Source organism: Panthera uncia, chromosome A2 (genome assembly GCF_023721935.1).
Source record: "Panthera uncia isolate 11264 chromosome A2, Puncia_PCG_1.0, whole genome shotgun sequence".
NCBI lineage: Eukaryota > Metazoa > Chordata > Mammalia > Carnivora > Felidae > Panthera > Panthera uncia.
In genome coordinates, this window is record NC_064816.1 from 16,826,284 (window position 1) to 16,848,167 (window position 21,884).

General features: G+C 58.7%; 1 protein-coding gene across 1 annotated transcript in view; it reads right to left on the reverse strand.

The window, feature by feature from the left end:
* Positions 1 to 21,884, reverse strand: part of CELSR3 (cadherin EGF LAG seven-pass G-type receptor 3) — a 36,598-nt gene that overhangs the window by 5,002 nt on the left and 9,712 nt on the right. Inside the window, 33 exon segments of the mRNA XM_049640371.1 lie at positions 361 to 508; positions 593 to 675; positions 955 to 1,107; positions 1,187 to 1,351; positions 1,559 to 1,722; positions 2,279 to 2,389; positions 2,620 to 2,759; positions 2,840 to 2,998; positions 8,996 to 9,881; positions 10,270 to 10,470; positions 11,041 to 11,199; positions 11,512 to 11,627; positions 11,904 to 12,052; positions 12,160 to 12,276; positions 12,714 to 12,840; positions 13,304 to 13,383; positions 13,829 to 13,941; positions 14,171 to 14,345; positions 14,469 to 14,507; positions 14,510 to 14,758; positions 14,847 to 14,973; positions 15,197 to 15,364; positions 15,988 to 16,162; positions 16,561 to 16,716; positions 16,988 to 17,183; positions 17,408 to 17,617; positions 17,842 to 17,936; positions 19,346 to 19,447; positions 19,763 to 19,946; positions 20,264 to 20,384; positions 20,493 to 20,634; positions 20,776 to 20,947; positions 21,317 to 21,433. Coding sequence (XP_049496328.1) covers positions 361 to 508; positions 593 to 675; positions 955 to 1,107; positions 1,187 to 1,351; positions 1,559 to 1,722; positions 2,279 to 2,389; positions 2,620 to 2,759; positions 2,840 to 2,998; positions 8,996 to 9,881; positions 10,270 to 10,470; positions 11,041 to 11,199; positions 11,512 to 11,627; positions 11,904 to 12,052; positions 12,160 to 12,276; positions 12,714 to 12,840; positions 13,304 to 13,383; positions 13,829 to 13,941; positions 14,171 to 14,345; positions 14,469 to 14,507; positions 14,510 to 14,758; positions 14,847 to 14,973; positions 15,197 to 15,364; positions 15,988 to 16,162; positions 16,561 to 16,716; positions 16,988 to 17,183; positions 17,408 to 17,617; positions 17,842 to 17,936; positions 19,346 to 19,447; positions 19,763 to 19,946; positions 20,264 to 20,384; positions 20,493 to 20,634; positions 20,776 to 20,947; positions 21,317 to 21,433 — 5,499 coding nt within the window.

A 21,884-nucleotide genomic window follows, 5' to 3' on the forward strand; every position in this document is an offset into this window, starting at 1 on the left:
CAGTCCCCTGCGTGGCCCCAGCACATTTGTTTGCTGTTTCTTTTCTTTCTTTTTAACGTTTATTTATTTTTGAGAGACAGAGACAGAGCATGGGCGGGGGAGGGGCAGAGAGAGAAACACAGAATCTGAAGCAGGCTCCAGGCTGTCAGCACAGAGCCCAACATGGGGCTCAAACCCACAAACCGTGTGATCATGACCTGAGCCAAACTCGGATGCTTAACCGACCAACCGATCCACCCAGGCGCCCCTTGTTTGCTATTTCCCCCTGTCCCACCCGCTATACCACACACCGCCCCACCCCCACCCCCCAGGCCCTGGCATCTCTGTTTACCCAGCTGCCCCCATATCCTGCCGCCAGACCTGGTTGCTGTCCACCCGGTAGCCGTGCCTCAGGGCGAAGATCTTCCCCAGTGAGATGGCAATGGCGAAACCAACCACGGCGATGGTGAAGGCGTAGCCCACAAGACTGGCGAACAGCTGGGGGCTGGGGGCCACTGGGGGCACCAGCCTGCAAAGGGCATCTGTGAGGCCAAAGGAGGGTGCTGGTCCTGGCCGCCCACCCCTCCCTAACCCGACAGGGGCCAGAGCTCACCCTGCAGGAATGTTGCCCACGACATCCACCCCAAATCTGTGCTTCAGACCCACGCCATAGGAGATGCCTGTGGCTCCGATGAGCTGGGGGGAGAGGACAGTCAGAGTGTGGAGAAACCACTTTGGCAGGGAAGAAGGGGGCCTGAAGCAAAGCCTTCAGGAGATGGGGAGAAGTGGATGACCGGGTAAGGTGCTGTTTGGGGACTGGAAGGCACCAACATGGGACCTTTCTGCTGTGGTTCCAGCCACTCCCCAGGAACTCTCCCTGGTGCCCACTCTGGCTGGTCTTTAAATCCCCGAGGGTACCTGCTGGCAGGGACATATCCTCCCTTGCCCTTCCCCCCTGCCCCGAAGAATCCGAACCGTGAGCAGTTCCCCAGGGAGCGGCAGGGGCAGATGTCGCTGCAGTTTGTCATTCAGCAGTTTCACCAGCACCAGCACCACTCCTGCCACCAATGCGGTGACCACAGTGCCAACCACGCTCTGGGGCAGCTTCCAGCAGACCTCCAGAACTGTCTGAGGGGAGGCAGGGTCACAGCCAGCACTCCAGATGGTGGAGCACACCCTACACGTCCCTCCTCCCACCCTCACTCACATAGATGAGGGACAGCGGCCCAGAGCGGCTGCTCAGTTGGAGGCCAAACACATACTTGAGCTGCGAGACGAAGACCTGTATGGACGCGGCTGTGGTATAGCCGCGGACCAGAGGCTCTGACAGGTAGGTGACCACGAAGCCGAAGTGGACCAGGCCCAGCCCCACCTGTGGGGTGGCCAAGGACAGTCAGGGAAGACAAAGGCCCTCAGGGCAGTTAGAGCACAGCCCGGGGCAGGTGGGATCCAAGGGGCATGAGTGAACAGCAATAGTGAGAAGGGCAGCGATGGTCAGACAGGGGAACTGGCAGGTGAGGGTGGGGATGGGGTTGGCAGCAGTGGGGGTCGGAAACACATACTCCTGACTGCTCCGCACCTGGAAGAGGCCGACCAGGACACTGAGTGTGGCGGTCAGTTGCACCCGGGCAGCGTCTCTGGCCTCCTCATCGACTGTAGCATTCTCAGCCTGCAGGAAGTCCTCATCCGGGGCCAGGGATTCCGTCACACTGCCCACCATTACAGACATGACAGCAAAGGTACCTGCAGGGACAGGTCAGGGCAGGTCTGAAGGGGAGAGGGCACTGCCCTAACCAGGAGCCCTGTCCTTAAGGCAGAGGCCAGGAGACAGTCAGCTCTAGACAAGTATCTTCAGACTATGCCATACAAACAGAGGCAATGCTGGTGGTCATGTATGAACCCAGAGCTCAGGGGCTCTTGAGGGTGGCTAGAAACGTTGGCCCTGCATCGTCTGCCCTGTTCCACTCATGTCCATCGGCTCAGAATCATTCCCCTCGTGGAAGGTGAAATGAGGAAAGAGGGACGGCCTGTCTCAGGCTAGTCAGGCCTCTGCCAAGTTCTGGGCCCCTTGCAATGCCTCACACACATCCTCCCGGAGCCAGGAGCTATCCTGAATCTGTGGCCCCACAGTCAGAGGCCTAGTCCTGCCTGGGAATGACCTTGGGCCAGTCTCCCAGTAGCCCAACACCAATGCTGTCCCCTTCCCTAAGTTCCCTTGCCCTCCTCAGCCTGCCCTCATCCTGTCCTCCATGGGGGAACGTGGACATCCTCCTGCAAGGCTGAGGCTGGCTCCACTCACCCACGGAGATGTGCCGGGAAGTGCCAAACAGAAAGTAGATGAACACAGGATAGAAAGAGCTGTAGAGGCCAAACACGGGGGGCAGTCCAGCAAGGAGGGCATAGGCCAGGCCTGGAGGCGAAATGGTAGCAATGTAGGCTTGGAAGGCTGGGCCTTGAAAAGGATGAGGGAATCCCAGCCCTAGGTCATGGTCCATAGTTCCAGGGGCAGGGCTCAAAGCTTCAGATGGGGGTGGGGGGGGGTGGGCACAAGACCACAGGGCTTCCGGGCCAGGGCCTTGAAGGGCTGCAGATCACCCCCCAAAGACTGAGGGTACAGCCTCTGGGTCAGGTATGGCTCACCCTGTGGTAGCTGCATAATGGCCACACTCAGGCCAGCCAACAGGTCACCTAGGAGCCAGTCACGCACGGGATACCGGGGTAGCCACGCCAAAACTGGGAGGTGTTGGAGGAGAAGGGCTCGGGCCCGAGTGTAGGAGCACCTGAGGACACAATGGTAGGCATTGGGAACACAGTCTACCTAAGTCCTGTCGGTGCCCCCAGCCCCCAATCTCAGCCTTACTGAAACCAGGCTCGCCACTGGTGGGTCTCGGTGGCTGAGGTCAAGCAGCCCAGTTCCTCCAGCTGTTCCTGATTCAGCAGTGGCCGTTCCACGTAGTAGTTTCGCTTCCTCAGCTCCATGGCCTGCGTCACAGGCAACAGTGCCTCTGTGTCCCTCTGACTGGGGTGGCGAGACCAGAGTCATAGTGAGTTTAACCCTGGTCCAACCTCCCTCACACTTCCACCTGGAGTCAGAGAATCATCCTCAAGATCTAGGTAGGTCCAGCTCCCAGCTGGCCCCACGCCCTGCCAGTGGCAATCCCTGAACTTTGTCTAGCACAAGTCTCTCACTGGGCCAAAGTTCCCTACAAAAACACATCAGGATGAATACAATCCATACCTCCAACCCAGGGACAGCTGTGAGCGCTCTACCAGGTCCAGGTCCCAGGCTGACTGGTCCCAGGTCCCCCCCAGCCCATCCCCCAGCCAATCCCCGTTTAGTCTCTGAGTCCTTATCCAGCTGCTCCATGAGCTCCGTGCTGGCCATCTGAGAGCACACGCAAGGAAGGGATCCAGCAACCAGGGTTCCGGCTCTTCAGGCAGGCTGCTCTTTAGAGGGGCTCCCCTCTAAGGGAAGGAAGGTGCTGAGGCTAAGATTGCCCCTGGGCCTCCAGCCCCAGGGTCCAGGTTGTGGACAAACTCAGGCTTAATCTCACAAAGCCAGGGAATGGTTCTCACCCGGAGAAAGGGGTCTCACCTGGAAAGGCAAGCTCCCACTCAAAGTGGGAAGATCCCCCCCCTCAAGAACTCCTGTTCCCAGGTGAGATCTCACGTAGGGGAAAGCTCTCAACTGACAGGAAAGTTTTCATCAGCCAGGTATGTCCTGTCTTGGGAGAATCTCTTATCTACCCAGGCTCCCACCTGAAGCGGGAGGTGGATCTCCTCTAGGAATAGGAGATCTGGAGGCGAGGGAATTCTTAAGGGGGCGGGGGGGGGGGGTAGCTCATACTGAGAAGGAAGCTTTCTCAGTGGGGAAAGTGTTCACCTACCAGTAAAGTCCTCATGTGGAAGGTACTCTCACCTAAGAGAAGCTCTTACCTGGGGGAGGGTCCCACCTGGAATGGGTGAAAGCTTTCACCTGAGAATAGATCTCCGCTGCGCAGGAATCTTCCCTGAGGGGAAACTCCCCTGCTGGGAAAATTTTCAGGAAAGTTCTGATCTGTGAGCTCTGACCTAGGGGTAGGATCCCACCGAAGGGGTAGGAACTCTCCTGGGAAGAGCCTCTAACCTGGATGTCCTGCTTGGAGAAGGGAGTAGAGTGCGCACAAGGAAGATCCTCAGAGACTCTTGGCACCGCAGTCTCACAGAGATCTTTGAGCCCCCTTGCCCCTCCTCCGTGAGTCACGCAGGTCTTCTTAAAGCGCTCCCCACCACCCATCAGAGCGCGTGTTTGGAGGGCGGGGCCTAGATCATTGGCCCCTCCCTCTGGGAGGGCACCGCAGCCCTTCCAGCCGTATCCCAGTATCCGGGATCAGTTGTACAGCTAGGTGGGTTTAGGACACCGTTATGGACTCGGTGCAACGACCTCCCGCCCCAACGCGCCCATCGGCGCACCTCCTGGGCCGGGTCTCCGCCACACTCAGCCGCCTCCCGCGGCCCGAAGCCAGCTCGCGGGCGGCGTTCGAGTGGCTTCCCGCACAGTCCTCAGGAGAGAGGGTCGCGCCAGTTCCCGCCCCCATCCGTCGCTTCAGGGGATAGCTGCCTGCAGAAAATCGGCAAAGCGGCAAACAGAGGCGTTGCAGGCAGATGCCTGCTCCGGACTTGGCGGTACGCCTTCGGAGCTAACCCAAGCCGGCTTCTGCACCGAGACCACGCGGCGGCTCGCGGACACAGACACGGGGAACCAGGGCCACGCCCTGCACTCACCCCAACGCTTCCGACAGCCCCATGGCCAGCGGGCTGTCAATTGCCGGCTGCTGCAGGAACTGGGGCTGGAGGCCGCTGAGGCTCGGGAGGCGGGGCCGGGATGAGGACCTCCGGCACTCTCCGAGGGGCCAATCCCCGGATAGGACAGGGAAGGCTTGGACGAATCAGAGTGGTCGGGCGGGGCCTAAGTGACACGCTTTAGGCTGGGCGAGCCCCAAGGCGGAAGATTTAACCCCTTCCTCCCCTGCGGCCTGGTTAGTACTGCCGCTCCTGGCTCACTTTTAATCTCCTGTCTAAACCTGATAGAACTGCAGAACTGGGACTAAAGACCTGCGCGGAGCTGGCCATAGCCGCGGCCCCAGGTCCCTGAGTACGACAAAGGCGAATACCAAGTCTTGGCTTCTCGCGGAAGGACCCAACGGGATGGGGCGAGAAACCCGCCAATGGGCTGCCTGCGGGCGCTACTGATGGCCAGAGCCATAGCTCTCCTTGGGGTATCAGGTCTCTGCGGGCGCCACCTTCAGTCTCTCCTCTTAAGATCAGGCAATGTCTGACACCGAAGGTGCCCTAGGCTGCCCTTCAACTCTGGACACCCAGACCCAGAATGAGACTGAGAGTTTCCCTTCCTCTATACAGAGCACAGCCTGGCATCTCGGTTTCTGTCCAAAGATTTCTGCCTGAGCAGAGAAGGAACGCGATGTCCTAGCCAGCTCCAAGTCCTAGAGGCTGGTGGGGGTCAGTGCTGTTAATGGGCTGAGGGGTTAGCAAGGGCAGTTCTTAGGGTTGATTGGGCCCCTAGCCAGGGCAAATTCGAGGTTACAATTGCACACCCTGAAGACCAAGTCATCATGCTGCCACCTTGAGAGAGAGGAGTTTCCCTGGCACTTTACTCCCAGCACCTGTGCTCGTACTTCAGGCCCCAATCACAAGGCGCCAGGCCAGAATTAAGGGTGAAAGAGATGGGAACCTGGTCCAAATGTCAGACGAAATGTGCTAAAAATAACTGAATATTGAGGGGGGTGCAGAGCTCAGATTTCTCCCAAAGGTCAACCTGGCCTGAATCATTCATAGCCTCCTTCCTACCCTACACCCCCACCCCCAAACAGAAAGAGGCAACAACCATTTTCTATAGAAGTTTATTCCCAAAACAGAGCGCGGCTTCACGGAACAATTTACACAGACAGGGAAAGGGCCACTGGGCTGGAGCAGGGGACCCCCACCGAGGGACATCTATAGAACCTAGGACATAGCAAGGACGACCCCCTCTCCCCACAGTGGGCCCCTTAACCCTTCAAGGGCTGGGGTCATTCTGCTGGGTAAGGAGAGCTGGGGTCCTGGCTGGCGGATTTGGCACCAGTCAGTGAAGAAGAACTTTTAATCTCCTTGGAAACTGCCTCCCAAGAGTATGTGCAGGGAAGGGGCAGGGGGGTGTCTGCACAGAACCCCCTACAACCCTGCACAACCCATTGTTCGTAGCGGTAAAAGGATGCCCGCTCTGGAGGATTTCTGGGTCTGCTGTTCAACAGGGGGCTCAGGGCTGGCCTTTGGCCTGGGAGAGGTAGAGGCTAGAAACTCCTCAAGATGGCCAGGTCCAGGGTCCTCAAGCCCCTCTCCCATCTTCTCTATCTTTCACTTGTAAACAAAGGGGGGGGAAAACACATTCTCAACTGTAAACAAAGTGTAAAAGTTCAAAGTTTTCAGTTGTAAACAAACTTGTAAAATGTTTGAAATCTTGACCTGTAAACAAAGTAACAAAATCTAAAAGTCCCCAGTTCTGGACATCAGACAAAGTAATAAAAGAGAGTTTTGTGAACAGGGTCCTAACAGTCATTTTTCCCTATAGGAGAAAATAGAGTAGGATGGAACTAGTTACTGCAGCCCAGGTGCCAAGGGCCAGGGAGGGTCCTGTAAACATGGGAGGCAGTGGCACCTACATTCTGTGTCTTCAATTCCCTTGTTTTTGCTCCCCTTGCCCCCACTCCTACCCTACCCCTCGGAAGAAATTCTAGCACAGGGCAGGGTCAGGGCATCGAATGGCACCATGGACAACTTTTGCTCATAGCAGGGGTAGGGGCTGGCAAATGACCCCCTAGTCCACCCTCTGCAGGAATGTCTGAACAGAGGCCTGAGCCCCTCCCCAGGAGAGAAAGGGAAGCCTTGCTCTGTAAACATGACATCTGCTGCTCCACCAGCACCCCACAGCATCAGTCCTAGGTCATAAGGCAGTAAGTGGCAGGGACTCCACATAATAAACACACACATCCACGGGGAGGGGCAGCGTGAGCAAGCCCTGTGAGGAGATCAGAGGACCCCCGTTTCCAAGACCAACCCCTTGTCCCTGAAGTTTGGCCCTTGGGGCATCCAAGAAAAAGCAAAGATCAGCTCTGTACTTTGGGCCCTAACAATATTCAGATCAATGGGTGGGAGGCTACTTGCCCTCCCTGTCTGAATCCGCCCCAGTAAGATGAGAGGAAAGAGCATATGGTTTGCCAGGGACCCAAATGGGGCCAAACTCTACCCTCTGTCCCCTTCCCCTCCCAGCCCAGCCTCAGAATCCCAGGAGACAGAAAAGCTGAAAAATAACATAAGCATATCTCTCTGGTTACAAAGGTACAAAACGTATAAAAGTCCTCCTTTCAGTTCTTCCCCCTGCACCTGTTACACGCATGGCGGGATTTGCTCACAGAGAGAGCAAGGAGCCTCAGCACTGCAGCAACAGGGAGAGCTGGGGGGTGGGCAGGAGGCTGCCTGGGGATCAGCCCCTGACTCCCGGAGTCTCTTCTGTTAGCTCTAATCTTCCATTGCCCTCAGCCATTCCTGGTCCGTGAGTCTGCCCCTCAGGAGTGCCCCTCGCTTCTGGGAACTCTGCAGAGTTGAATGCGGTAGTCAGAGGTGGTTGCTGAGAGAATTCAGTCAGGGGGCTCTGGGCTTCCACCACAGCCTGGGCCCCCGCCAACTTCCCTCAACCCCATCACCTTTGCCTCTCAGTCCCCGGCCCCCTTACACCCATTTCAGGGCTCTCAAGCCCCTTTACCCCTTCTGCACCCCAAGACTCATCAGCAAGGCCCCGCGGCCTCCTGTCTTCTCTCTAGGCATTCAGCGAGCACCTACTATGTACAAATACTACATTAAGCACTTGACAGATTTTCGTCTCAAAAAATCTCCACATCTCAGAAAGTTTGTCACTACAGACACATTTTACAGATATGGAAACAGAGACTCGGAGAAGTCAAGTGTGATTCCCGAACCCAAACCCCTGCTCAGCCCCCCAGGCCCACCCCCGACCCCCACCAGTCAGACCCCAAAGTTGGGCTGCAGTTGGGTCCAGGCAATACTCATAGCTCTCCCTCAACCCTCCCCCAGCACCCTTCCAGAGTCCCTGGCACCAGGCCCCAAGTTCCCTGCTCCTCCTTCCTTTCTCTTCCTCGGACTCTGCCTGGGTTTTATTGGCCTCCTGTCCCACACCTGGGGTCCCCTTCTCCCCAAAGCCTCCTTTCGCCCTGCGGCCCTCCACAGAGCCTGACCTAGCTGTTCCTCCTTCTCAAAACTCAACTCTCCTCCTCTTGGTTTCCAAAGCCTCGCAGCCCTTGTTTCCTCCCCACTCCTCTGGCTCCTGTGTATCCAGCTGCTTCCCAGGTACGACTGCTTTTCCCTACCCCACAGATGCCCCATTGGCACCTGAAACGCACCAGGTCCCAGCTCAGTTCCTACGTGCTCCACCTCACAGTGCCCACAGGCACGAGGAACCTAACATTGACTAAATCAATCAATCAATCAATGGATAAGTGACTTACTTTCAAAGTTAGCTCTTCAGCCTGGAATATAAGATGCCCATATCCTGGCACCACTTCTGGCCCCTCCTTATCCCATACCACCTCCTAAACAAAGCCTCTCAGGCAATGACTCTTCCTCTCCTCCTTGCCCCTTCCACATACCAGGTTACCTCCTACTGCCAAGCCTTGGCACCTGCTCTCACCCCCTCCTCTTGTTCAAGCCCTTCGGAAGGCACCTATCTCTCTTCCTTCGCCCAGGAGGTACAGGGGAGGGTGGCTGGCACCAATCATACACCCTGCAAGTTCCGGCTAATCACACCACCATTCCCCGCCAGATTTCTGCCCCCAGCCCATGGCACCCTGGCTGTGCTAAGCCAGGGCCAACCCATACTCCATTTTGTGGCAGAACACAGGCCAGGGTACACAGGAGGTTGTCTTAAGCTGATGAGGGTAAGGGCAAGTGGCTAGAGCCTGCTTACTCTGAGTCTGGAGATAGCTCTGAGATGCTGTGGGATGTGGCAGAGCGTGGTGTGGAGGGCCCAAGCGCAGAGGCTGTGGCAGAAGGCGTGGCAGTGGTGTGAGGGCCCGAGGGCGTGCTTGAGGACTGCACAGAGGAGAGAGCCGAGGAGTTGAAGGAGGCAAGGATAGAGGAGAGAATGTCCAGCTGCTCTGTAGAGGGGCCATGGCTAGGGCCACTGGCTGGGTCCTCCCTAACTCTGAGCAGCTGCGGGGGTGGCCCGAGGCCTTCTCGTGAGGGGTGCCGGCTAGGCACACGGTCCAGCTGCTCCCCTGAGTTCGATCTCCTGGACAGAGAATCCAGGGGCCGGGATGGCAAGAGGGGGTCCCTTGAGAGTTGCCGCTGGGGAGACAGGGGCAGAGGCGGGGGCTGTGGGTCAAGGTTCCGGGCACTGTGGGGCAGGGGCAGTGTGCTCAACCACTCGCAAGGCGCCCTTAGGTCCAGAGCATCCCGCGACCCGAAGCGGCCGGCCCTGGCACCAGGGTAGTCCCTCGGTGGCTGCCTCCGTGGTAGGGTGCTGCCCCGGTCCCTGGGCTCCAGGCGGCCTGGTGCGGCATCCAGGCGTTCTTGGGAACCTGGCCGACTCAGGGGATGAAGCATAGGGGCAGGGGCCTCCTCCAGTCGCTCACGGCTGAGTTGCCGCCGGAGGAGCAGGTCCAGCTGTTCCCGAGAGGAGTAGCGGCTGGCTGGCTGTGAAAGGCTGCCTGTGGGCCCTCCAGCATAGATACGACCATAGGAGGCAGCTGGCACAGCACGGTGGCCCAAGGTGGCTGCACGGCACCAGGACAGCTCAGGGGCACCCCGGGTCTGTGGCACCAGTGGGTACTGCAATCGGTTCTTCAGGATGCCTGTGTGAGGAACAAATGGGAGTAAAGTAAGTATGTGGGGCAGGGGGTGGCAGACACTCCCTGGGGCTAGGGATGCAGCTGCCCCTGGGATCCCTGTGACAAAGGGCTGGAGACAGAAACCCCTTGGGGAGGAGCAGAGGCAGCCCCTGGGGATCCCACTGCGACAGCAGGATAGGGCTTAGAGTGGGAAGGCAGTCATCCCCTGGGTCGGGACAGCGTCAGTCTCCAAGGTGCAGGAGTAGAGGCAGACCTCCCCTTGAGATCAGAGGAGGAGCAACCCCCAGGTCCTGGCGATGCAGGTGAGGCTCAAAGGGGCAAGAATCCCCTGGGCTAGGGTAGAAGCAGTCTCTGGGGTCCCTGAAGTACAGGACAAAGTCAGGGGTCGTACCTTTCCTCTGGCGCTGGGCCCGGCCCAGGGAGGTTTCATCTCCACTAGTCAGGGCCAGGTCCGGCTGGTTGTTGTTGGCTGCGTCCTTGCTGGTGTCCAGCCCCAGGCGCCTTTCGGAGCCCCAGGTCTGCAGAGCACAGGGAGTGGCCTCACATTCCCCCAGGGCTGGCCAGTAGGACAGAAGGTCATTGCCATCCACGTCTATGGAGCCAGAGCAGGTTACAGGAGCCTCTGAATTGACCCCATTGATTCATGACCCCTATGATCCAGACTCAGTGACCACCCCCCTAACCCTGACCCTAATGACTCCTGAAACTCTGGCTGTACTGATTGAGCAGAGGTAGGAACAAAAGAGTGTTTCTCAGAAATCAATGGACCCATGGAGAGGGTTACTGGTGAGCCTGCCACTCTGGAGGTGGACAGAGAGTAGGGGTGGAGGGACTTGATGGCTGAGGGGTCAAGAAAAATCCTGGAAGAAGAAACCAGGCTGAACCCCAACCCTCATGGAAGAAGAGGGGCTGGAAGAATGACATGTCACCCTGTAACATCCCTGACTCTGACCTTGACCTTGTTGCCCAGGCTATTCCTGGACCTCTAGCCAGCAGAACCACTAGGAAGATAAGGAGAGGTGTGCAGGGGCCTAATGATGACCCCAGGTTCCCAATAGGCTGGTCCCAGGAATCTTCAGGGGATATCAGCGTCCCTGGGTCACACCCAAGTGGAATATGGGGTGTCCCTTGGTCACCCATGGGGTCAGAGATACCCCCTCACCTTTGGGGTGAGTGAGGAGCCTCTCACTCTGGGCTGCCCGGCGGAGTGGACGCTGGAAACGCCCCCGTGTCCGGCCATTGTCCTCGCTTTCTGAGGATGGAATGGACAGACTTCTCTCCTCCTCCAAGGACAGGTCACTGTCAGAGTCAGAGTCTGCAGCTAGAGTTGGGAAGATCAGAAGGAGGAAGGCACATCAACGGCTCAGGGAGATGAGGAACTTGGGGGTCAAGAAAGAGCCTAGAGCTGAGGGTCTTGGGTTAGCTACAGCAGGGAGCTGGGGCTGGGAACCTAGGTAGAGTCTGGAGTGGGGGTCAGTACAGAAGGGCTGGGACTTGGCAGGAGAACCAGGTGCCTCCTGGGGCAGTGACCTGCGGGGAGCTCACCCCACTGCAGTCAGCTGCTGCTCTCAAGAAAGGGAAATGGTGGGGAGATCCTCTGCCTCCCTTCCCCCGCCCCGGCCCTGGCCCCTACCTCCACCAGCATCTCGATGGAACATGGCCACATCCAGGTCAGTGGGGCCAGCATGAGCCTGGAGGCTGTGGTCAGTGTGGTCAGCAGCTGAGCCATGTCGAACCAGGACATTGTCCCTGGAAATGCAGGAACCGCCCCCTCCCATCAAAGAGGGATGTGATGGGGTGCTTTGGAGGCTGGGGTGGCTGTGAGCACATAGCCAACTGCTGTGGAATGGCTCTGAAAGCACCCCTGGGTATGTGGCAAGAGGCATCTACGGCAGAAGCAGTAGCGGGGGAACCAGGTGCCAAGATGGGTAGAACCATCATCCCAGGACCAGTAATGCCACCCTCTGGTCAAGTGGGACTGGTCTGAGCTATATGTCCTCCTCCCAAGAAGGCTGCTCTGCTCACCTGAGGTAGCCACGGCCCCGCTGGCTGTCTTGGTCCTGGGTCCGGCCAGAGCGAGCACTGCTCACTGAGGAGACAGTGGAGGCACCCAGGGTGATGCGGATAAGGCCACTCTCTTCAAAGAGGGCCGTGTTGTTGTAAGCCCCGTGCCCCTACAGGAGGTGGGTGCAGACAGGAGTGTGAGCCAGCTCTGGAGAGGCCTCCAACCCTGGCCTCTCGGGGCCCCCGGCCTGACTCCCCAGCCCTGAGAGCCCCTCACCGTGCCAGGCGCTGGCCTTGCCTCCTCGGGTGCTGCTTTTCTAGCCAGACAGGCTGGTGTCCAGGCAGCCCGGGCATCTGCATTCAGGACACAGAAGAGCAGCAGCACTGCCAGGCCCTGTGTCAGTAAGGGTCAGCATGGGGTCAACGAGGGGTTACCGAAAGTCAGTGAGAGATCAGAAATGAGTCACAGGTCAGAGGGGGGCCAGCAGGGGGTCAGTCGAGGCTCATATAAGTCACTGTGGGTCAGCAAGGGGGATCAGTCATTGCAAGTCAGTGTGAGGGAGTGAGGGGTCCAGGGGTGATCCAGTAAGGGAGTCAGGGAGAATCTCGGAGGCATCAGAGTGGCCCAAGTGACTAAGTCAGTGGAGGTCTGTGTGGACCAGCAAGTGGCCAGGAGCCACAGTGCTGGGGAAGGAAGTCCAGGACGGGCACCCTACCTGGCATCAGTCATCCAGAGGAGTCAGCTCTAGACTGGGCTCGATGGCCTGCCCAGGGTTTGGGCCACCCTGCTGAAGCCCCACCAGGCCGGAGGTGGGGAGGGGTGCCAGTTACCTGGAGCCCGCAGAGTGCAGCATGGAGGTAGTGGAAGGCCAGGACACTGTGGTTGACTGCCAAGAGGCCGAAGAGCCAGGAGGCACTGACCAGGAGAAGCAGCAGAAAGCAGCTGCGAAGGCTCCTGCTGCGGAACAGGGAAGGACACAAGGGGACAAGCATGCGTCATGCAGGGCTCATGCGGGGGACACACAGGGGTCATGGAAGGACAGGAAATCACAAAGGAACATGGCAGTCTCCAGAGGACACTAGGGGAGACAGGAGGTCACCAAAAGAACCAGGAGGATAGTTAGGGAGCCATGAGGGGACATGGGGAAAATATGTGGCAAGTAGGGGCAGGCTATGAGAGAAACGTGGGAGATAGGTGGGACACGGGGGCAGGGGGCACAGTGAGCCACCCAGGCCGAGGGAGACTCAGGGGAGACAGCAGGGCAGAGCATGTGTGGGGCCAGAGTATGGTGAGGGCACCAGACAGGGGCTGGCCAGGGCAGGTAGGACTTCACCTCCCCACCCAGAATCTGGAGCTCAGCCTGCCAAGGAAGGGACTGCCATTCTAAGAATCCCCCGCTTCCCCCAGCCAGACAACTCACAGCACAGAGGTCTTCTTGGCCTCCCTCTGCCCAGTGGAGCAGGATGTGCGGGCAGTGAGGAGAAGCATGGTCCCATTCATCTGGACCCATGGCCAGACATGTGGAGCAGGGGCAGGACAGAGAGAGAGGCAGTGAGAGAGGGACAGGGACAGAGAGAGACCAAGACACAGAGAGGCAGAAGCAGTGAGAAACACACATGCACACAGGCGCGCGCGCGCACACACACACACACACACACACACACACACACACAACAGGGAGATCAGAAACAGAGAGGCACTTTGGCTCAGAAAATGTCCGAGATAGGGAACCAGAGAGGGACTGAGAAAGGGAAATAGAAATCTGCAGAGAGAGATTGGCAGCCAAGTTTCTGACCCCACACTTCCCATCTCTGTGCCAGTCGAGTGGAGAACAGAAATTGAGGCCGAGGCCTGGAAACCTGCCGACTGCCACCCGGCACCCCTCCACCAACACCGCCGCACCTGCTGCAGAGCACGCAGATGGCACCAGGTACAGCACACTCACCACGATGACCAGGATGACAGGGCCTGCGAAGCTCCACATGAGGGGTTCATGGACCGAGATCCAGCAGAAGTCAGGGTTCCCATAGCCCTCTGGATCCAGGCCGACAGCAAGGCCTGTAGGGGAGGAGAGGAAGGACTGAAGGGGTATGTTCTAGAGCAGCTGACCTTCTCATGCCAGGGGTGGGGGCACAGCGGGCTCCCTGCTGAGCACATGGCGTGGTGGGGGGCAGGGATGGAGGTTGGGGTAATGATCGGGACTGGGGGCGGGGGCAGGAGTCAGGCCACGTGATAGGTACAAGCCAGGGGTCGCAGGCCCGGATGGGCCAGGGAGCAGAGCCCTCACCCAGCAGCACGGCAGGGACGCCCCAGCCCAGGGCGTGGTAGAAGCGCATGGCGCCACGGTCCACGTTGCGGGGCTCAACCTGCATGCGGTAGAGGTGCAGCCCCTGCACGAGGAGCCACGCGAAGGTGCTGAGGAAGAAGTAGTGCAGGAGGATGGCGACCGCAGTGCACACCAGCTGAAGGCAGGGTTGGGGGGCGTCAGCACCACTCCTGCCTCACCCCGCCTCTGACCCCTAAACCACAGCACCTTGACCCAGCATCGTGCCCCAAACCCGGGCCCCAACCTGAGCATCCCTGACCCCTGACCCTGAGCTTTGGCTCCAGGACTTCCTGAGCCAGGTAAGGCCATCGAGACACAGGTCCCCTGGCCCCGACCCTGCACCTGGTTGTGGGTCCTGTGGATCCCCAGCAGGAAGAGGAGCTCTGCCACGCCCAAGGCAGCCGCCACGTTGGCATGGATCGCACGCATGTTGGACTTGAGGCTGCGCAGGCTCAGCAGGACCGCTGCAGTCAGAAGCAGCGCGGCCACAGACACTGCCATGACCACATGTGTGAACACCGCCAGCAGCTCCAGGTCACCCTCCAGCCGCTGTGGAGACAAGGATGGTCACTGGGGGTGTTGGTCACCCCTGTCCTTTGGCCTGTCCACGTCCTCAGGACTCTGAACACAGTCCCACCTCACGGGGCGAAGCATCCATGAGAACTCCAAAGGTGCCTGTCCGGCTGCAGCGACATCGAGCATGAGACCCATTCCTGTGTACCAGCTCACAGTCCCGTGCCGTCCACATGCCATGCTGGTCCGCCCTGCAGCCACAGGGCAGTTAGACCTATCATCCCCCCAGGAAAGTGTCCCGTGGCCTGGCGAGCGGTTGTGACAGACAGTGGGGAGGGGCAGGGGGCCTGAAGCTGAGGAGCCACATTCCTCATTGGCCTGGGTGCCTAGGGACATTGGTAGGGGCCCCAGGGGCAGGCTGGGCTCCCCAGGGGCCAACAGGGGACCAAGGGTTTCCGGAGCGGAGGTTCTCACGGGCCAGGCGGGTCCCACTGCACGCAGATCGCCTTGCTCCGATTCGCTGTCTGTAGCAGGCGGAACTCCAAGCTGATCGGGGACTCTAGGACACCCCTTAGGAAGTTGCGTCCATGGAACACAGCCACGCTGACCACCGGGGAGTTCATAACAGGGTTCTGGGGGAGCCTGAGGAGACACCCCACCTGGGCTCAGACCCTGCTGACCTCCCCAAGCTCTGACTGCCTACATCTTGGGTCTTCATGCCACCGGCATGGCTGACTGAGTCGGGATGCCCCAGAGTGGATGCTATTTTGGGGAACCCCCTCAGCCTCCCACTGGGCTGATTCAAGACCCTGAGTCCAATGGCATAGCTAGGCTGTCATGGTTCTGCAGAAATGGCAGGTTCTCCGCAGCCGAGGGACACTGGGGTCTATGGCCTGAGCAGCTTCAGACTGTCTACCTCAAACTGCCGTCCCTGCCACCCCGATGTGACCTCCATCGATTGGTCAGCCTGTCTTTGCCTGCCTCTGTTAGCCAGTCTGCCTGTCTGTACCCGGCACATGTACCTCTCCTTTATGAGACTGTCCCCACCTGTGGCTCTGTGCCTGTCTGCAACCCTGCACAACCCCACAGAACATGATTCACCTAGAAGCCAGCACGGACAAGGCTCCCTGGAGCTGCACATGGGAGCTGTCTCAGGATGACTGTGAACCTGCTCATTTGCCCATGAAAAAATGGGTGCTAGACTGGGTAGAAGCTTACAGGCAACTCAGGGGTGAGAGGCCTAGAAGTAATGCCCCCCGTGGTACCTGGCGCCCCGGCGCTCGGCCTGGAACTGGGCAGGGAGCAGCCCCCCCAAGGTGCGGTAAACAAGGAGGATGACAATGGAGATCCCAGGCTCAGGCTCGGGCTCCGGGGGGGCCAGAGGGGGGCCCACACTTGAGGAGGTGTAGTTTTCCGTGCTGCTGCTGCTTGTGGACAGAACTGCCAGGGGAGGGGGAGGAACCACTGTCAGTGACCTCTGACCCCAAGCACCCACAAACCCAGCTCTGAACCAACCCATCGCAGCATCAAGCATGGGAATCTCTTCCCTGAAGGTCCAGGTCTGGGAGATGGAGAAAGCAGGAACCCATGAAGGGGATCTGGGCTCTCCAGGGCTGGATCCTGAATATCAAGGTGTGGGAGAGATCATCTGTGGTGAGGGAGAGAGTCCGGCGAGGCGAGAGCAGTGTGGGGGGCTGACATGGGAGGGTCTCACACAGAGGTCTGACATGGCGTGGGTCTGACAAGGGGAGAACTGGCAGGAGGGCAATATGCTATCTGGTGAAAGAGGTGGGATAGGAAAACAGGACCCGGGCCAGGGGTCACCCAAGGGATCTCACCTTCAGGTGGGGATGGCCGTGGGGACTGGGGAGGCAGCAGCACGTGTGTGTGAGGATCCCAGGCATCCTGGCCCCGGAAAAGGTTGCTGTGGTAACGAGGGTAGCGACGGGTTCCCCGGGTGGGACTGGGGTGCTCCATGCGGTCGATGCTGAGCACTGCCCAGGAGGAAGAGGGATGAGACTCAACAAGGATCTCCTCCCCATGCAGAAGGCCCCACACCCTCCTATCTGCATCTTACACCCAAGTCCCACAATCCCTCACTTCATTGCTACCAGCACAAAGCCCGTCCCTGCAAAGCCCTGAGGGAGGTGGCACAGCCTCCCGCTACTAATGTTGACATCAATAGCCCCCAGCCCCTCAGATTTCCAGGTCCTTGCCCTTTCACAGCCCCCTTCCTGCCTCCCCCCCATGCCACTCGCCACATACTGATGTTGGGTGTCACCAGCCCCACGGGATTCAGATATGTGAGCTCCATATTCCTTGCAAGCGTGGCTGCATACTCCTCCAGATGCTGCACCAGCCCTGCGCTGCCTGGGGAGCCCCCAGGGGCCCGCTGCCCCAGCGCTGCCCACAGGTCCCCGGTCTCTGGGGCAAGCAGTGCAGAGCCGGCCCACAGCAGATTCTAGAATCAGGGAGATGAAAGTGGGCTCAGCCAGGTGAGGACATGTGAGGGGAGACAAGGCAGGTCTGAGGGTTATGGCTGGGTGCTCAGACACACCCCAGCCGGCAAGGGGTGGGTTGGGAGAGGACAAGGGAAGAGGGAGAGCCCAGGGCCTTTACTTCCTCAGGGTCAGGAGGGGCCTGAGCAGGGGTCCAGGAGATGGGGAGCACAGGAGATAGCCCCACCTCATTGAAGTGGGCATCCTGTGTGGCTGTCAGCCCAAAGCCCTGCTGGTGACTCTCAAAGGCCAGCAGGTGGGCCAGCAGTCGGGCAGTGACTCGGACATCTTGACTAAAGTAGTGGTCGGTGTGGCCGGTCACCTCCCGCAGCCTTTGGGCCAGCTTCTTGGCCTCCACAGTATCCAGTGCTGTCTTATTCAGCTCTAGGCCGTCCAGCTGCCAGGACAAAGATGGGGATGGTCGCTCTGTGGTCCCTTAGGCCTTTCTCAAAAGCTTCACAGGAAGAAGGGTTTGGCCAGATTAAAGGGCAACCAGGAAAAGCCCAGGAGGTCAAAGGCTGGGGTATGATGTCTGGGCCCCAGCCCAGGCCTGGGGAAGCTGAGGCCAGGGCCAGGGCCAGCGCAGGTCTTGAGTGCAGGGTCAGGTCTGGGCAGTCTCACCAGCAGGTTGAGTTCTCGAAAGGCAGGGGAGGTACAGTTGAAGAGGTCAGGCTCCAGCCAACCCTGGTCCTCATCACACAGCCTCACAGCAGCACCTAGGGACAGGTGAACCATGGTCAGGACTGGGGCCGGAACACCTTCACTGATCTGATGAGCACAGCACCCTCCCCCAACCCAGGGGGAGCTCTGAAGCAGAGACCAGAATAGTAGGCATCTGTGGCTGGACAAGCTCCCAGCCCAAGCAGGTCCCAGCTGCCTATCAGTCTCAGGGGGCCTGTGGGCCATTCAGAACCACTGATTACATAAAGCAGAGCAGAAAGGTGCGCACGCTCTCTCTCTGTCTCTCTCTCTCTCTTACACACATAAACACACACACACACACACACACACACACACACACGGGCCAGAGCAGATTCACAGACATGTGGCCCAGGGCAAGCAAACACATAGACCAGTGCCCACGTCTGCACATACACGGACGTGTGGATCAGGACAAACACACAGACACACATGCTCTCTCCATGTATGCACACACAGACCAAGGTTTCCAGGAGTACTGTGTGACCAAAGTGAGGGTGGGGTGAAAGTTCTCACACCAGCTTCAACTGTCCCAGTGGTGGACTCTGCTGCCCTCTCGCCCTTGTCTGTGAGATGGGGATGGGGGTTGAATGAGAATTGACCCGGGTCTTAAGAGAGCTCGTAGCCACCAGCAAGAGGGACCCTAACTTGAACACAGAACCCCCCCAAGACAGACACACAGACACGTGCACAGGCACAGAAAGACACACACATGAGCATGCATACAGAGATGATCTCTGTCCAGCCACTGTGGAGACCTCAAGCAGCAGGGAGGGTTCTGCAAGGACCTCAGGCAGTGGGGAGGGGCCCTCAGGCAGCAGGGAGGAGTCTATAGGGTCCTCAAACAGAGAGGAGGGCATTTTTTGTGACTTTCGACATAGGAAAAGGCCTGAAGAGACCTCAGGAACTGAGGAGGGGGTCTGCAAGGATCTTAGGAAGTGGGGAGGGGTCTGCAGGGTCCTCAGGCAGTGGGGAGGGGCCTCTGAGGACCTCAAGCATCAGAAAAGGGCCTCCAGCATCCTCAGACAGTGGGAAGGGGCCTCCAGGGACTTCAAGCAGCTGAGAGTAGCTTTTAGAGACCTCAGGCAGCGGGGATGGGTCCGCAGGGATTTCAGGCAGCGGGAGGGGTCTGCAAAAGCTCTGGCAGTGGGGTGGGGGGGCGCAGCACACCTGAGCAAACACGTACCCCTTACCTGCACCCCGCAATCCTGCCCAGAAGCCAAGAGAAACAGATGGAGGCTCAATGAGGGGGTGGGGAGGGACCCAGACCCCCTAGGAGGTATTGAGGAGCCCACATGGACCCCTACCCCACTCCCACTTCTTTGCAGGAGCAATGCCACCCAACTCAGGAAAAGAAGTGGCTCCAGCAGTCGGAGGACAGACCTACTCCCACCCTCAATGATGCCCCTGCTCCCCAGGTACTCACCCAGGGCCCCTCGAGGACAGGGCACTGAAGCCATCATGCCAAACTTGGTCTGGGGCCACCACACGCCAGATCTCAGGGACTTGGGGCAGGCATCATAGAGCACTAAAGAGAGAGGAAGCACTGAACCAGGCAGCCAGGGACTGGGGAAAATGATAGCCACACCCACTACTCCTTTACCACCCACATCAGACCCACTACCCAGCACTCCCTCTCTGGCCTTACAGGAGCTGGCCTGTCAGGTTCTGTAACAAGTCATCAAAGTATCTGGGACAAATGTGGGGGGTGTCTAGGTATCAGTGGTCTCCTTCAGGAAACACTTCCCAGAGCCCTACCCAAGGAGTCAAACACGCCAGAAAGCTTGGTGGCAGCATGCCAGAGCCAGCCCTCTATATGTGGAGCTGCGTGGAGCCTGCTCACCTCGGCAGCCACTGGCTGTCACCTCCGCAAAAGGACTGTCACAGCTGTTGCACTGGCGGCCAAGGGCTCCTGGGCGACAGGGGCACTGCCCGCTGTGGGGTGCACATGAACGCGAGGTGGAGCCCACAGGGTAGCAGTCACATGGGAGGCATGAGTCGCTGCCCCGTGGTCGGTAGTGGAACTCCTATTCGAGAATGGATCAGGGGACTGAGGTCAGAGATCGGGGCTTAAGGTAGGGGTCTCAGGTCAGGGCTTGAGGAATGAGTGGAATCAAGGGCAAAGGGTCAAGAGAACAGTACTCACAGGCCAGAAGGAAGATTGGGCTTCAAATGAAATGTAAGGGAGGAATCAGACATGAAGGACTAGAGGTGGCAGTTAGATGACAGGACAGGGGTAAGAGGCTAGGGCCTAAATCAGGTGGCAGAGATCAGCAAGCTCGATAAGAATCACAAATCATGGCTAGAGAAAAGTTAAAAGGTCAGGGGTCAGGGGCCAGCATACCTTGCAGTGACACTGCCCATTTGTCTTGTTACAGTTGGGGTCAAAGCCCTTGTGAATGTCACAGTTGCAAGGGCCACAGGTTGGGCTCCCCCACCAGCCCCGTGGGCACTGCTGGTCCATCCTGGAGGTAGACAGCCAGGTGAGATGTGAGATGCCTCCAAGATATCTCAGTGATAACTCCCTCCCCCCACCCCAGGTCTTTCCATCATCTCAGTCTCCAGCCCCTCACCTGTGCTCACAGTGGTGCCCGAAATAGCCACCTGCACAATCACAGGTATAGCCATGGGGAGCTCCTGGAAGGTGGCGGCATGACCCCTGGTTCTGACAGGGATTCAAGAGGCAGGCGTCCACACACCCTGGGCCATAGTAACCTGCAGGTTGGGTCAGCGAGCTCAGGACACTGGCCACAGAGCATGGGAGTAAGCAGGTACCTGTCCTTCCAGTGATCCCAGTCTTTACCATGAGCCCCCAGTTCCTACCCAAATCCACCCTGCCCTACCCCCAATTCACACCTGGCCAGCAGGTACAAGAAAAGGTCTGCCAGAGGTCTCGGCAGTCAGCGTGGGGTGGGCAGGGTCCAGATGCACAGGCGTTGGTCACTATACAACCAGGTTCCACGTTCACTCGGTGGCTAGGAGGAAGCAGGGCTGGGGATCCCGAGGGCGTGGGGCCGAGCCATACCCCCTATGGACACAGCCAGCAAGGTGTGAGCCCCATGTCAAAGCATCTCAGCCCCTACAGAGCCAGCCAACTGACATGCAGTCTCCCTCAAACCCCCCAAAAAGCCCAGACCCTGACCCCAATATCCCCAACTCAGCCCCCCATGGGACCCCTAATCGTGCTGTCCCTGACACAGACCTCTAATGACCCTTGATAATGTAAGCTAGACCCTCACCGCCAACAGCACAGAAAGGCCTATCTCTGATGGCTCTGGGTCACATCCCCTCCCCATGCCAACCCCTATGTGAATGCAGCTTTTCAAGTCCCAAGGTGCTCCTGACCACTGACCACGCACCCTAATGGCCCAAATCATGTTCCCGTGCTGACCCCCACCTGGATACAGCCAACCAGACCCTGAGGAACCTCCTCTTCACTGCTGGGGGGCAGGCCTCCCACATGGAGTCGCTTTACCTTCAGGCCCTGCAGTTCACTCCCCACTGCCATGGTGTCCTGGGGGAGGGGTACAGTCAGCACTGGGGGTGTGGGGGCACCTGATGGATCCCTGCCCCACCCTAGAGTCAGTCTTGGCCTTGTCCTAGCCCTGCATGACCATCCTCTGTCTCTCTGGACCAGGAGAATGGTCTGGGCATGCGCTGCCCCTGAGTGCGGAGGACCTGCTGGAGTGTGAGGGATGGATAATAGCAAGGTTTCAGTAAAGAGCTGGGTTCAGACAGGCCTCTCTTTCCTGGACCCAGAATAGACCCTGAAATTTCAGAGCTTTGAGACAGGGAGATCAGGGCAGAGGCCAGAAGGGGTTCCCAAGAGTTAGAGAATGTACTGGCTGCAGAGGTACCCCAAGACCAGGCCAGAAATCTGGATAGCCTCTCTAACCTGAGCAGGCCTGGCTGGCAGGGTGGGCTCAAAGCAAGGGCATGAGGAAGGGACTGCAGGGAGAGTGATG